Below are 15,339 nucleotides of genomic sequence, written 5' to 3'. Positions count from 1 at the left end.
CCCAAAACACGAGGAGGCAATTTGCAGTAAAGAAGCTGAAAAGTCACACACACAACCAAATTTCATAAGACATGCAAAGGGCACAGGATCTGCACATGACTATGAGAACTACACCAAAAAACATTCTTCATAGAAAAAGCAATGGATGAAAACCAATGGTTTGGTGGAGTTCCACGACAAAACAAAGAAATTGTTGTTTCATTGCCAATTTCTCATGTTTAAAACCCAAACTAATAACTAATTTTGTCCTTGAAAAACTGCCTATAGAAGTTATGTTGTAGAAAATATTTCTCATTTTTATAGAAGAATTTAAGCCACTTTGGGAGGCCGAGGTGGGCAGATCACCTGAGGTCAGGAGTTCAAGACCAGCCTGACCAACATGGAGAAACCCCATCTCTACTAAAAAAATACAAAAATTAGCCTGGTGTGGTGGCACACGCCTGTAATCCCAGCTACCTGGGAGGCTAAGGCAGGAGAATCCCTTGAACCCGGGAGGTGGAGGTTGCGGACAGCTGAGATCGTGCCATTGCACTCCAGCCTGGGCAATAAGAGCGAAACTCCGTCTCAAAAAGAAAAAGGAAAGAAAAAAAAAAGAATTTAAGCATGTAAGTACATTTAATGAGCCATCGGGTGATGAGAGTAATTTTTGATAGGGGAAAAAAGGTGTAAAAAAGTACCTGTAGATAAACCTTCTTCACACCAGGCACATAATCTGCAATCCGGCCAAAGAGCAGTCGTCCAACTCCTGAAGTGACGCCAATGCACATGAGAACAACCTCTTTATTTTTTTCATCTTGAAATCTTTCATTTACATGTTTCATCTATAGGCCAAAGAGAAAGAAACCACACTAAATATGGTAGAAAAACTTGATAAATTTGAGGCTTTGCATCAAATGCATTTGCTTCTCTGCAATGTTATGGGCTTGCAACTTTTTCCAAATTTCAATATTTATGAAACTTGTCCTGTGATGATTTTCATGAAAACATATGAAAAAAATTAACATGTTTCAGTTTTCATTTTTAAAAGCATTTTTAAGGCCGGGCATGGTGGCTCACGCCTGTAATCCCAGCATTTTGGGAGGTCGAGGTGGGTGGATCACCTGAGGCCAGGAGTTCGAGACCAGCCTGGCCAACATGGTGAAACCTCATCTCTACTAAAAATATAAAAATTAGCCAGGCGTGGTGACGCAAGCCTGTAATCCCAGCTACTCGGGAGGCTGAGGCAGGAGAATAGCTTGAACCCGGGAGGCAGAGGTTGCAGTGAGCTGATTGCACAACTGCACTCCAGGCTGGGCGACAGAGCAAGACTCCGTCTCCAAAAAAAAAAAAAAGCATTTTTATAAGAGTTTTTATTTTTCAACAAAGGGTTAGAAGCATGCAATTATAAGCTACACTGATCCATTAGCTAAAGGAAGAGAACAGACATTTGAACATACCTGTTCTCTCAAGGTCGCCCAAGGACCCGTTACATTATCTGCTCCCTAAGAGACAGTTCAAGGGTCAATTCTGGAGTTTTATTTCTTCCAGGAGGACCTGGACCAAATTGACACCTCTGAAATGAGTTATAACAGAGCGTCCAGAATAAAGCATAAGGTTCTCTACCTGTAAAGTTGCCTATCTGTGTAGCATTAGAACAGATTAAAATGCAGGGGCAGCTTAACATAGCAGTTAAAAGGTAAACCTCTGGAGAGGCAGACTGCTTGCGTTCAAGTCCTGGTTCTGTTCTTATCAGCCTTGTGGCTTTGGGTAACTTCTTAACCTCTAGGGTTTCAGTTTCTTTGTCTGTAAAATGGAAATTGGAAAAGCACCTACTTCAGAAATTGGTTGCGAGGATTAAATAAAATGTCTGTGTAAAGAGCTTAGAACAGTGTTTGGCACACAGTTAATAACAATCAGGTATTAATTTTAGCTTTCTTTTTTTTAAAGGACCTTTCTCCTCCACTTAGTGTACTTATAACAGAGACTACAGTGACCTGTGGGCCATAGATAGCCAGTGAGCATATTTTGTTTGACCTTCCCATAATGCCTGACAATCACCGTCCCCCACACCACACATTGGTCTGAGTTCTGGAAGTCTGCAAGCAAATTTCCCACCAAATACAACCACCCATATAGTGCCCATGTGGCAGTGCATAGCCTTTCTGGGTGATATCTCTTTAAAACACTTCTCATTTTGCATTTTAAAAGCCCATTTATGTATCCCAACACCATCTCCTTTTTCTCTTCTCTTTCAAAACTATTAACTGTTTTCCCTAACTTCTGTGTTTTCATACTGGTCCAGAATAATCCTCTTAAATATGGCTTTAATCTCATCAATTCCTTATTCAAAGGTGGCCCACTGCCTACATTTACACTCCTTAGATTGGTATTCAAAGCTCTCCGTAATCTGTTGCTAATCTATCTTTGTACCTTTATTACCTACTGATCTTTGACTCAGAAGTAGAAAATTCATCTGACTTATAAGCCTGGATTAAAAAAAAAAGTACAAAATTTAAATGTCTAAGGGCTCAGCGAAATAACATAAGTAAAACAGGTTCATTGGAGAGAAAGGACATATACTTCAGTCGATTATTATCATATAGGTCTACCAATGTTGCCAAATCTACCTCTAGGAGCCCTTTAATTTAAAAGAAAAGTCAGAAATCCGGATTTTGTGTGGAAATGTTGGCACCTAATTTAAATTTAGGACACTGTGTGATCCAGCTCTACAAAAGTCTAACAAAATACGTCTGCAAACTGCATTAGGCCTGCTTTGATCTCAGCCCTAATCCCATCTGGCCCAGTAGGACAGGTTTATTCACAATGTCACTTAAACATGCCAACATGTTCTTATCCATCTACATTTCTGCTGCCTCTTCTACCCTCTTCAACTTCCTAACTTCTTGTTATTGCCAAAAGTTTTCATTTGGCACCTGAGGTATTCCGTGTTCCTACTCAGCCCTGTTAATGTCTCTACACATTCTCTTAAGTAGACACTTCATGTAAAATTAGACATATCCACTCCTGTTTCAAAGGCACCTCAAAGTCAACAGGCCCCGTGCTGAACTCAACTCACCCTCACAAATTGCCTGCCCCCCATTTCAGTTAATACACTACTGTTAGCCCAACTACCCATGGCAGAAACTGACAGCTACCCTAGATTATTCCCTTTCCCTCTTCAAATCCAAGAGTCACCACTGAATCCTGATGATTTACTTTCTAAATCTCTCAGACTTGTTTCCTTTGGCCCACGTTCCTCATGGTATTTTAGTTCCATTCCTTTCACTCCTCACCGGGACCACTACAGCAGTCTTCTAACATGCTTCTTGCTTGAGCTCTCACTCCTAAATCTCTCCCCTCTAACCTATGTTCCCTGAAAACACCAGGTTAGGTTCAAAATGAACCTGTCTCCAACAAACAAAAATAAGAGGCATTCTTTAGTATTCATAAAAGACTGAATCTACCAGGCATCTTTTTTTTTATGAAACTAAGAACACCTGTCTGTCAAATGGCTATTATTCTTTATTAGTGGTTTATTATTTCCCCCCTGCTCTACTTTGTAATCCTTAAAAAGAATAATAAGGTGAAATGTTTGAGGTATTTTGAAAGAAGATAAATTGGGTAAATCCAAATTATGCTTAGGTAGGAACTTAGTTTTTCAACTAGAAGGGGCATTATTTTATTTATTTATTTATTTATTTATTTATTTATTTATTTATTTGAGATGGGGTTTCACTGTCGCCCAGGCTGGAGTGCAGTGGTGTGATCTCAGCTCACTGCAACCTCCACCTACCTGGTTCAAGCGATTCTCCTCCCTCAGCCTCCAGAGTGGCTGGGATTACAGGTGTGCACCACCACGCCCGGCTAATTTTTGTATTTTTAGTAGAGATGAAGTTTCACCATGTTGGCCAGACTGGTCTCAAACTCCTGACCTCAAGTGATCTGCCTGCTTCGGCTTCCTAAAGTGCATGAGCCACCACGCCTGGCCTAGAAGGGGCATTATTTAACCGAATTTTGTTACTGCCATGATTATTTAAATAAAGCAAGAACTTCAGCTTCTAATACTCCTCCCTATTCCCACCAAAATCTGCAAACTAAAAAAGTTTCTTTGGTCAGTATGTGAGGGAATCTGGGGATGCTGGATCTCTGGATCCTTTCTCACTGAGACAGTAGTACCCAGGAGGTCTGGTATGTTCTACTTGTGGCCTGGGCTGTCCATGACTGCTGCTGTTTTATAAATTTCTGCCCATCTGTCATCCTCTGGAGACTGGCATGCACTTTAGTTCAGCAGAAAGTGAATATAGGACAAAATGGATATTTCTAATAAAGAATTGTAGAGATATGAAAATGTTGAAGAGATGTTTTCATACTTAATCTATTTTTTAAACCAATTTAAAGCTTATACTAGAGGTCACTGTCTACACGGGATAATATTATGCTGTAGAGCAGTTGTTTAAAGTTAACTTTAAAGATAAGTTAGACTTTATCTAAATGTATTAAGTGTCAGGAATTCATCTTTTTTTTTTTTTTTTGATGGAGTCTCACTCTGTCACCCAGGCTGGAGTGCAGTGGCATGATCTCAGCTCACTGCAACCTCCGCCTCCCGGGTTCAAGCAATTCCCCTGCCTCAGCCTCCTGAGTAGCTGGGATTACAGGTGCCCGCCACCACGCCCGGCTTATTTTTGTATCTTTAGTAGAGACGGGGTTTCACCATGTTGGTCAGGCTGGTCTCGAACTCCTGACCTCATGATCCACCTGCCTCGGCCTCCCAAGGTGCTGGGATTACAGGTGTGAGCCACTGTGCTCGGCCAGGAATTCATCTTTTATTTATGTTCTTAAACATCTGTTTAATCCTGGGTTGCACACTTCCAGGGGATTAAAAAAACCTTGCTAATTGACATCTTCAACACTGACTGTGCCTGAAACATTTTTTCTTTTTGAGACAGAGTTTCACTCTGTTGCCCAGGCTTGAGTGCACTGGCGCAATCACAGCTCACTGCAGCCTCGACCTCCTGGGCTTAAACAATCCTCCTACCTCAGCCTCCCGAGTACCTGGGACCACAGGTACATGCCACCACATCAAGCTAATTTTTAAATCATTTTTGTAGAGACATGGTCCTGTTATGTTGCCCAGGCTGGTCTCAAACTGCTGGGCTTAAGCAATCCTCCACCCTTGACCTCCCAAAGTGCTGGAATTACAGGCATGAGCCACCACACCCGGCCGTGGGTAACTGTTTCTGACCAGCCAACTGAAGGCAGGTTACTTTCCCCTCACTAGAGCCCACAGACAGATCCTGTTTGAGAGGTCTCAGGCAGTAGCCTAAGAAAGTGATCATCTCACTGGAATGGCCTCAGCCCTGGCCTCTCTCCTCTCCACCTCTCTTACAGCGGAGCCGCAGTGTAAGACATTTGGAGACATCACATGGTGTTCTGATGAAGAAGCTAAGGCAGAGTCCTCTAGCTCTCATATATCAACCACAGAGGAAGTTAAATGGGTGGCCACAGTACAAAAGCAGCTCCAATAAAGCCAACGAACATGCATTAGAAACTCAAGCTTCTCATCACCAAATGGTTTCACGATAGAAGAATGCCCAACAGAAGGGAACCCCAAATCACTTTATTTACAGAAACCTGTGAAGTGCAGTGGTGGTACACACCTGCAAAGCAAGGATGCCATTAATCAAAAAGGTCCAATAATTACCTACTGTACTGTTTCCTAAGACTGTGTAATTTGGCCATGCCTTGATGGTCATTATCTTCCTCCTTTTAAGGGGGTGAGTACTTTTTGTTTAATATCTTTTATGTAAGGTTTATGGAATTTATTAAATAAATATGATAAAATACTGGTGCACACAAGTTAGACTATATATCTTTGGGGAGTCATAGTTTAAAAAGAAGGGGGATTACTGGAGACTCTTCAAACAAAAGTAACTTTATTTCTGACAGAGGACTTGGAGTAACAGCTGACTGACAACTACAAAGTGCTAACAAAGGCCGTATACAGAGGCCAGGAAAGCAGGGCAAAAACAGGCCCGGGGAGGAGTAGAGACTGTGGGACTAAAATAACTACAACTGTCTTCTAGGCAGAACTGAGCAAAACAACCCCTCTACCCCCACCCAGTAGTTATCATCCACTGCTGCTGCAGTTAACTATGCTCTTTGGGAGATAAGATTTCAGTCACCCAGTCATCATCTGTATTCGTTTATAATGATTTTGATTCTCTCATCTCTGTCCTTCCTCATCAGATACACATCATCGAACTGGAAAGGGGTGGACAATGGCTAGGCATGTACACTCATTTTATGTCTAGGAGAATAAACTCTTCGGGGGAGGGAGGGGACCTGTATGTTTTACATTTACATGGTACATCAAAAAATGGGATAATAAATGCTACATAATATTTACAGCAATTATGGAATTCAAACTGATTCTTTCAACTTCCTGCTTTCCAATACGGACACTAAGTTCAAAGCACTTTTACTCACTGCTATTCATACCAGAGACTGGCAGCTTCAGCTTGTTGCTTCTCATTTACTGCATTTTGGAGTAATTCTAAGAAAATATCCATCCAACATTTGAAAAGCTATTCCATAACTCTAGAAGACCATTCTGCCTAAACATACTTTTTTGAAAGGTAAACTCAAAAAGCCTGGGCCCTTTAAAAAAATAGACGTACATCTGAAAGGGAGTAGAAAGCCTGCAAGCCTGGGTTAATGGATAATCTGAGTTTGTTGCAAATCAAAACTTAACACTACCCTTTGACTTAAAAGTAGGATGAACAGAAATCTTCTGAATGAAATGAGACAGTTTATTTTGTTTTTTTCTTTCTTTTTTAAATGATTGTGTTTCCTCTAGCTGTGTTTTTGCTAGAGGAAGTAAATTAAAACAAGTGGGGCACTCCCTTAGGAAGTTTTGCATGAGCACTGCACACCAGCAAGCCGAGTGAGGTGATTAAAGGTGGAAGAAAACAAACTCCATAGATTTAAGTACATAAAATTAATCCCTTTACACCAGAAAACACTGAAATAAAACTTTATGGCCACTGATAGATATTTATCGATTAGACCAGCCCCAAAATGTAATCTTAGCTTCTTTAATCTGATCAACTGTGCCTTTAGACTAAAGTATCTCTAAGATGTGCTTAGAGAAAAATTTCTTTGCTTGCCAACATTTTTAAGGACTGACATCTTTTGGTAGCCCAACAATATTTCTGTTGTGGCTAAACTGTGGTACAGGTACCTGCCCCCTCCTCAGCAGCTGACCAGGTGGAGAGCAGACCTTTGGCCTAACAGGACTGTAGGAGGCATGGGTGATTGGTTGTTTGTTTTTTTAAACAGCTGATCTTTCCATTTCATTAAGATGGGTTTCCATGGTGTAGATAATCACGCATGGCACTGTTAAGACATGAAAAAGGACTGGGAAAAAAGAAGTTTCTGGAATGCAGATTATTTCATAGCTACCAAAGGGCAGAAAAAAGAAGAGTTCAGAAGGAAGAGATGGCTAATGGTTTGAAGAACCTAATTTTGAAAACATTTCTAACTCTAAAAATTCTTTAAAAGCCTTTATTTCTACTTGTTTTTTTTTTAAAAAAAAATTGCCCTGGATTACAAACAAAACAAATAAACAGTCCATCTATGACATAGCATCATTTAGATAAGATCAAGATTTAGTAAAATGTCCTAGAGGAATTACCAACCAAAACCAGCTTGGATTTAGATGCCAGATTAAATAACCCTGCATTTTAGAAGTTTAAAGTAGACTTCATCTTAAAATAGAAAATAAATCACTAGGATTTTTAGGTAACTTGAAATTATTTAGTGGCTCTAAATAATTTCTGTGCCAGATATTTCACAAGTTATCAAAAATTGTTCTGTTCCTTCCTGAACAATGAAAGGTTTAATCTGTTAGTTTATTTAAATTTTTATTAATTCCACCTACATTCGATTTTTTTTTTTTTTGAGATGGCATTTTGGTCTTGTCACCCAGGCTGGAATGCAATGGTGTGATCTCGGCTCACTGCAACCTCCACCTCCCAGATTCAAGCAATTCTCCTGCGTCAGCCTCCCAAGTAGCTGGGATTACAGGTGTCCACCACCATGCCCAGCTAATTTTGTATTTTTAGCAGAGACAGGGTTTCACCATGTTGCCCAGGCTGGTCTCAAACTCCTGACCTCAGGTGATCTGCCCACCTCAGCCTCCCAAAGCGCTGGGACTACTGGCATGAGCCCCCACACCCAGCCTAAATTCAAATTTGATTCTGAAGTTTCTTTCTTGGAGTTTCATTCTTGGCACACCAGACTTACCACTCTCAGATCCTTGGTTCCTGGCAAGTTTGAATGAACACAACAGACCGTGTCTATGCTGGTCATCAAGACGGCTCCTGAGGGCTCAGCCATGGTTGGCAGCCTACCTGCATGACTGACTGACTCCGATACTTTGGTAGAGCACTTTGAAGATATAAAAGTGGTTGCAAAGGCTCTGTAAATGTGGACTCCTGTTTGTGATTCATGCTCCTTTGAGGTATCATGTACTTCCATGTTTTACATTTATTAAAAAACAAGAAAAGGGGACATGCTCTTTAAACTTATTCTTGGACTGATCTAGTGATAAAGTCACCTATCGGCTAAATGTGCATGCAAATGAACAGGTAGGTGTGGGTTATGGAGTCTCTAATCAATAGTGGAATTACAGTCATGTGCTACATAATAACATTTCTGGTCAAAGATGAGCCACATATATAACAGCGATTCCGTAAGATTATAATCCTGTACTTTCACTGTACCTTTTCCATGTTTAGATACACAAATACCATGTGTTACAACTGCCTACAGCATTCAGTGCAGTAACATGCTGTACAGGTTTGTAGCCTAGGAGCAATAGGCTCTACCTATGCCATATAGCCTAGGTATGTAGTGACTACACCATGTAGGGTTGTCTAAGTACACTCTATGATGTTTGCACAACAATGACATTGCCTAAGGATGCATTTCTCAGAACATATCCTCATTGTTAAGAGATGCACGACTGTACATGAATTTGGAAAAATAGTCCAAAGTGAACAAATGCACCCAACAAAAGGCTAGTTGAAATGATATTAAATTTTATAAGTTTAATATAGGCTTCTCTTTTTTTTTAGACAGAGCCTCACTCGGTTGCCCAGACTGGAGTGCAGTGGCAGAATCTCAGTTCACTGCAACCTCTGCCCACGGGTTCAAGAGAGCTTCCTGCCTCAGCCTCCCGAGTAGCTGAGATTACAGGTGTGTGCCACCATGCCCAGCTAGTTTTTGTATTTTTAGTAGAGATGGGGTTTCACCATGTTGCCCATGCTGGTCTCAAACTCCTGACCTCAAATGATCTGCCTGCCTCGGCCTCTCAAAGTGCTGCGATTACAGGCGTGAGCCACCGTGCCCGGCCTAAGATAGGCTTCTGATATGGTTTGAATGTTTGTCCCTTCCATATCTCATGTTGAAATGTGATTCCCAATGTTGGAGGTGGGACCTGGTGGGAGGTGACTGGATTTTGGAGGTGGATCCATCACAAGTGGCTTAGCACCATTCCCTTGGTGATAAGTGAGTTATTGCTTGTGTTCACTAGAGATTGGGTTAAGAGTGTGGCAGCTCCCCACCCATACTCTTGCTCTCAATTTCATCAAGTGACCTGCTGCTTCCACACTGCTTTTGCCATGAGTAAAAGCTCCCCGAGACCTCACCAGAAAACTGAGCAGATGCTGGGGCCATGCTTCCTATACAGCCTGCAGAATCGTGAGCCAATTAAACCTCTTTTCTTTATAAATCATCCAGCCTCAGGTATTTCTTTATAGGAACACAAGAACCTAATACAGCTTCTTCTTAAAACAGAAAAGGATACATTCAGAAAGCATTATTTAAATCACTGGGATCTGAGGTAACTTGATAACTTATTTAATGACCTTGGCAATAGTGTCAATAAGCAAGTATTTTGTAAATTCACAAAATTGGTTCTACCTTCTTCTGTTGGTTATTGAAATTTTAACTTAAAGATTTGATTCTTGAAAGAAACAAAGAAATTAGTCCATTAGTTCTTATTCAGCTTCCTAATTTTTCCCTTAATTCTGAAGTGAAGAAAAATGGATCCTTCCATGAAAATTCTACCTTTCTTCTAACCTCTCTTCACTAAGATTTAGGCAAATGATGTTGGCTAAAGTGCTACTTTGCCAAAGTCTCCTATCTATCTCTTTCCCTCAGTCTTTGGAAGGCATGATGTTCAGTCTTTTTTTATTAATCCCAAGAGCCATCTAATTGCTGGCTCAAATTTGCATCCATAAATCTAATTTGTTTTTACCTGAATGAAGATTAAAATTTGTTGAGTAGGCCTAGATCAGCTTTCCTTCCACTGTTATCATTTCCACATACTTCTGATATTGTCTATCCCAACTGCTCCTTTTCTTATTCTTATTTCAGAGTTCTGGTGTGGAGGTTGGGGAAATGAAATGAACATTAGTCTCTTGGTATCCGTGGGGAACTGAACCCAGCACCTCCTCAGATACCCGTATCTATGGATGCTCAAGTCCCCGATATAAAATGGTGTAGTATTTGCATGTAACCTATGTATATCCTCCTGTATACTTTAATTCATCTCTAGATTACTTATAATAACCAATACAATGTAAATGCTATGTAAATGATTATTCTGCATTTTTATATTTCAATGCTCTACACAGAGAAACTTCTCTAGTAACAAACTATGATCCCCAGAAATGGTCCCTGAAAGTATAGTCTCCTGTTGTTGTTGTTTGTAGAGATGTGGTCTTGCCATGTTACCCAGGCTGATCTCAAACTGCTGAGCACAAGCAATCCTCCCACCTTGGCCTCTCAAAGTTCTGGGATTACAGGCATAAGCCAGTGAGCCCAGCCTGTATTTTGTTTTTAATCTGTGTTCTGTTTTATTGTTTTTGTTTTGAGATGGGGTCTCGCTGTTGCCTAGGCTGGAGTGCAGTGGCACGATCACAGCTCACTGCCACCTCAACCCCCTAAGTAGCTGGGACCATGGGCACATGCCACTATGCTCAGCTAATTTTTATTTATTTTTATTTTTATTTTTTTGAGACAGAGTCTCACTCTGTCACCCAGGCTGCAGTGCAGTGGTGGGATCTTGGCTAACTGCAACCTCTGCTTCCCAGGTTCAAGAAATTTTCCCTGCCTCAGCCTCCTGAGTAGCTGGGACTATAGGCAGCTGCCATCATGCCTGGCTAATTTTTGTATTTTTAGTACAGACAGGGTTTCGCCATGTTGGCCAGTCTGGTCTCGAACTCCTGACCTCAGGTGATCTGCCTGCCTCAGCCTCCCAAAGTGCTGGAATGCTCAGCTAATATTTTAATGTTTTTGTAGAGATGGCATCTCACTATGCTGCCCAGGCCAGTGTTTTTTTATTGTTTTTTTTTCCCCCAAATATTTTCAATCCATGGTTGGTTGAATCCAAGGATGTGGAACCTTGGATATAGAGGACTGCCTATATTTTAAATATGTTTAGTTTTGTCTGGTAATTATACAGTCAGTGTTCAGGAGGAAAAGGACCACACCCTGGTAGGAGGACAGATAAGAAAATGGAAGGCCTGTGTACTCTGGATTAAGGCAGCCTACAGAGCACAGAGAAAACTTCTTTGGACTGGGAATCAGATGGCCTTGGCATGGTAGGGAAAGAAATGTCTTTGGAGTCAAATTATGAATTCTACTCCTTATTGAGGCTAAAATCTTGGGCATCAGTTTCCCAGTCTCAAACACCACACATTGGTTCACAATTTGGTTCACAATTTAGGCAGCAACACCTCATTAGGGTTGTTTTGGAAATTTGTGGGGACTATTTTTATTTTTTTGATATACTTTCGCCCAAGCAGTAACTTTTCTTACTTTTTAATTTTTTATAGTGATAAATTCCTATTTCATAAAATTTGCCATTTTAACCATTTTAAGTATACTATATTAAGTACATTTACATTGTTGTACAACTGTCACCACCTCCTCTCAAGCTGAAACTCTGTGCCCATTAAATAACTCCTCATTTCCCCCTCCCCTTGGAAACCACCATACAACTTTCAGTATTTATGAATGTGACTTCTCTGGGTACCTCATCTAAGCGGAACCATACAGTATTCGTGCTTTTGTGCCTGGAGTATTTCACTTGGTGTAATGTCCTCATGGTTCATCCATGTTGTAGCACGTATCCCAGGCATTAACTTACTTCTTTTATTTCTCCTTTCTGTAAAAAGTGGGACATTACTGATTTTTAAAAACGTTATGTATATAGGTAGTTTTCTTTTTTTCCCCTAAAATCAAAGACAAGGCCTGGAATATAGAGGTCTTCTTATCTAGGAATTTTATTTCAGGAGAGAAAAGGAGGCACCGAGTATGACACTGCTTTGGGTACACAGGGTTGCTGTGAAGGTATAAGGGATGCAGAGTTGAGAAAGTGCCTCACAAGGAAGCGGGGGTGGTGGGGACATTAGGTGATTCCTAATCCTGGGCAATTCCCACCGCATAATTCAGAACAGCTCTGAGGGCTCAAGAGCCTAGCAAGGAAATATCTGGCAGAAAAAAGCAATTAATGCTTGAGGAATCAACAGGAAGCTAAGAATTGTCCTCTGAGAAAATGCTGAAAAGGACAAGGTCAGGAACTGAAAAGTCCCTGAGAGAGCACCTGAGGAGTAAGGAGCATATAAAAGAAAACATGTGTTCACAGAAGCAGAGATAACAAGTTGGGACAGGGAACTTGGTTTATTATTGAGGATATTATAATGCTTCATAAATTCAATCATCAATATGTGGCAGCATTCTAAATCCCACTGATATGTATGTGGGTCAAGAGGGGCGTGGATATCTGTTAACCTACTTGTTGGGTGATGTTCACACTCAGACACCCCGTTCTTCTGGAAGCAGCAGCTGGGAGAAGGCACAAAGCACTGGGCATTATTTTACTCCAGCAAGACTGACTATACTTCTTGGCATCCATTTCCATACCTTTAAGTTATTTCACATTGAAACTACTCTAGATAATTATAAAATCACTTTTATTTCTATTATTTAAGGTTTAAACCTCACCTTGTCATTAACTATATGTGTGTGACCTGAGAAAGTCTCTTAACTAACTCTTCTCCCTGCAAGATGGAGATAAAACTGTTCTCATCTTATTATACATTGAAGAACAAAGAAAAAAAGCACTTGAAGAACATAAAGTGCTATTAGAAAGTAAAGTAGTCATGAGTAGAGAAATTAGTAGACCTTGTACTCTACCAGCCTATAAACTCAGCTAGCCTATAAACTCAACCTGAAATCAGTTAAAAAAGAAAAGAAAAGATTGAGTGCCAGGCACATGCTAGGTGCTGGGGCTAGAGCAATGAAGAGAAGACGCTCTCCCTACCCTTGTGGAGTGTTCAGTCTACCCTACCCATTTCTTCCTTAGCATTTCCTGAGGTGTCAGGACACTTCCCACACAAAACTCCCCAATGTACCAATGTATTTTGTAGATAAATCCACAGTTTTCACCAGCCTTTCCCATACTTACATAGACTATATTACCCAATATAAGGGCCTAACAAAAATACACTACTGCTGTTTTTCAATTTAAGTTAAAATTAGATATTTTCAAATGTTTGTGGATTTATTTCTCCCTCACAAATTATAAATATTTTAGAAGTTTGGGGCCTACATTACAGGGATAATTTCCACCCCTGAGTAATCCATGAATCATTTCTAAAAACTACTATTCAATTATCTATAAATATTTATTTTTGGCTAAGTATAATTTGGAACACAGGACAAACTTGGTCTACCTTACTATAAGCAGCAGCTTTGTTTTAGTTTAATTATTTCTCCATGATCAGTTCTCTAGATTTCTTCTGTATTATTACCTCTTCTGTCAAGTTCCTATGCTAGTATATTATATTTTGAAAAGAAAAAACTAGCTTGTTTTGATGAAAGTGTTCTGTAAATATTAAATGTCCCCATGAATGAGTAAACAAGTGGTCAGATAAATAAAGATCCTTATTCATCTCAAGTAGGAGAATGCTGGTGAATACTGCCTAAGGCACAAAACTGATAAATGGGCAAATTGTCACTAACCTGAACAGTCAAATTGCAGCAGATGTTGAGATCTGAAGGAAAATAAATGCAAGGTTAGAAAAGCTAGAAAAAAACAAGAAAAGCATAGACATCATTGAAAAAAATCTGAGAAAAAGTAGGGACAAAGTGAAGGAGAGAAGGTGTCTTAATCATTCACTGTAATAACCACATGAAACCAGGAGTGATGGCTCACATCTGTAATCCCAGCACTTTGGGAGGCCATGTGGGAGGATGGCTCATGCCCAGGAGTTTGAGACTAGCCTAGGCAACATAGTGAGACTTCATCTCAAAAAAAAGGTAATAAGAAGAATAACCACATGAGAACAAGTGTATTATTAGAAGAGATAAGTAGTTAATAAAGTATATAATATGGCTTGGCTGTGTTCCCATCCAAATCTCATCTTGAATTGTAACTCCCATAATCCCCATGTGTCCTAGGAGGGACCTGGTGGGACTTAATTGAATCATGGGGGTGGGTTTTTCCTGTGCTGTTCTCATGATAGTGAATAAGTCTCATGAGATCTGATGGTTTCATGAAGGGCAGTTCCTCTGCATGCACACTCTTGCCTCCTGCCGTGTAAGACATGGTTTTGCTCCTCCTCCACCTTCCACCATGATTGTGAGGCCTCCCCAGCCATATGGAACTGTGAGTCCATTAAACCTCTTTTCTTTATAAATTGCCCAGTTTCGGGTATGTCTTTATTAGCAGCATGAGAACAGACTAATACAGTAAATTGGTACTGGATAGTGGGGTGCTGCTGTAAAGATACCCAAAAATGTGGAAGCAACTTTGGAACTGGGTAACAGGCAGAGGTTGGAACAGTCTGGAGGGCTCAGAAGAAGATAGGAAAATGTGGGAAAGTTTGAAACTTCCTAGAGACTTGGAGGGCTCAGAAGAAGGGAAGATGTAGGAAAGTTTGGAACTTCCTAGAGACCTGTTGAATGGCTTCTGAGGTGGTCTCAGATGGAGATGAGGAATTTGTTGGGAACTGGAGTAAAGGTCACACTTGCTATACAAAGAGACTGGTGGCATTTTGTCCCTGCCCTAGAGATCTGTGGAACTTTGAACTTGAGAGGATGATTTGGGGTATCTGGTGGAAAAAATTTCTAAGCAGCAAAGTGTTCAAGAGGAAGCAGAGCATAAAATTTGGAAAATTTGCAGCCTGACGATGCAACAGAACCATAAAACCTTAGAAGAAAACCTAGGCAATACCATTCAGGACATAGGCATGGGCAAAGACTTCATGACTACAACACCAAAAGCAA

The 15,339-nt window shown here is 40.4% G+C and overlaps 1 protein-coding gene across 1 annotated transcript in view; it reads right to left on the bottom strand.

Annotated features, from left to right (window-relative positions):
* SLC16A10 (solute carrier family 16 member 10) overlaps positions 1 to 15,339 on the bottom strand; it is a 141,520-nt gene that overhangs the window by 17,370 nt on the left and 108,811 nt on the right. Inside the window, exon 4 of the mRNA XM_014345446.4 lies at positions 678 to 821. Within this exon, the coding sequence (XP_014200932.4) occupies positions 678 to 821 (144 nt within the window). The remainder of the gene's footprint in view (positions 1 to 677; positions 822 to 15,339) is intronic.

The sequence above is a fragment of the Pan paniscus genome, chromosome 5, assembly GCF_029289425.2.
Source record: "Pan paniscus chromosome 5, NHGRI_mPanPan1-v2.0_pri, whole genome shotgun sequence".
Lineage (NCBI taxonomy): Eukaryota > Metazoa > Chordata > Mammalia > Primates > Hominidae > Pan > Pan paniscus.
Note: the sequence above shows the minus strand (reverse complement) of the source record. Positions and strands in the feature narration are given on the sequence as shown.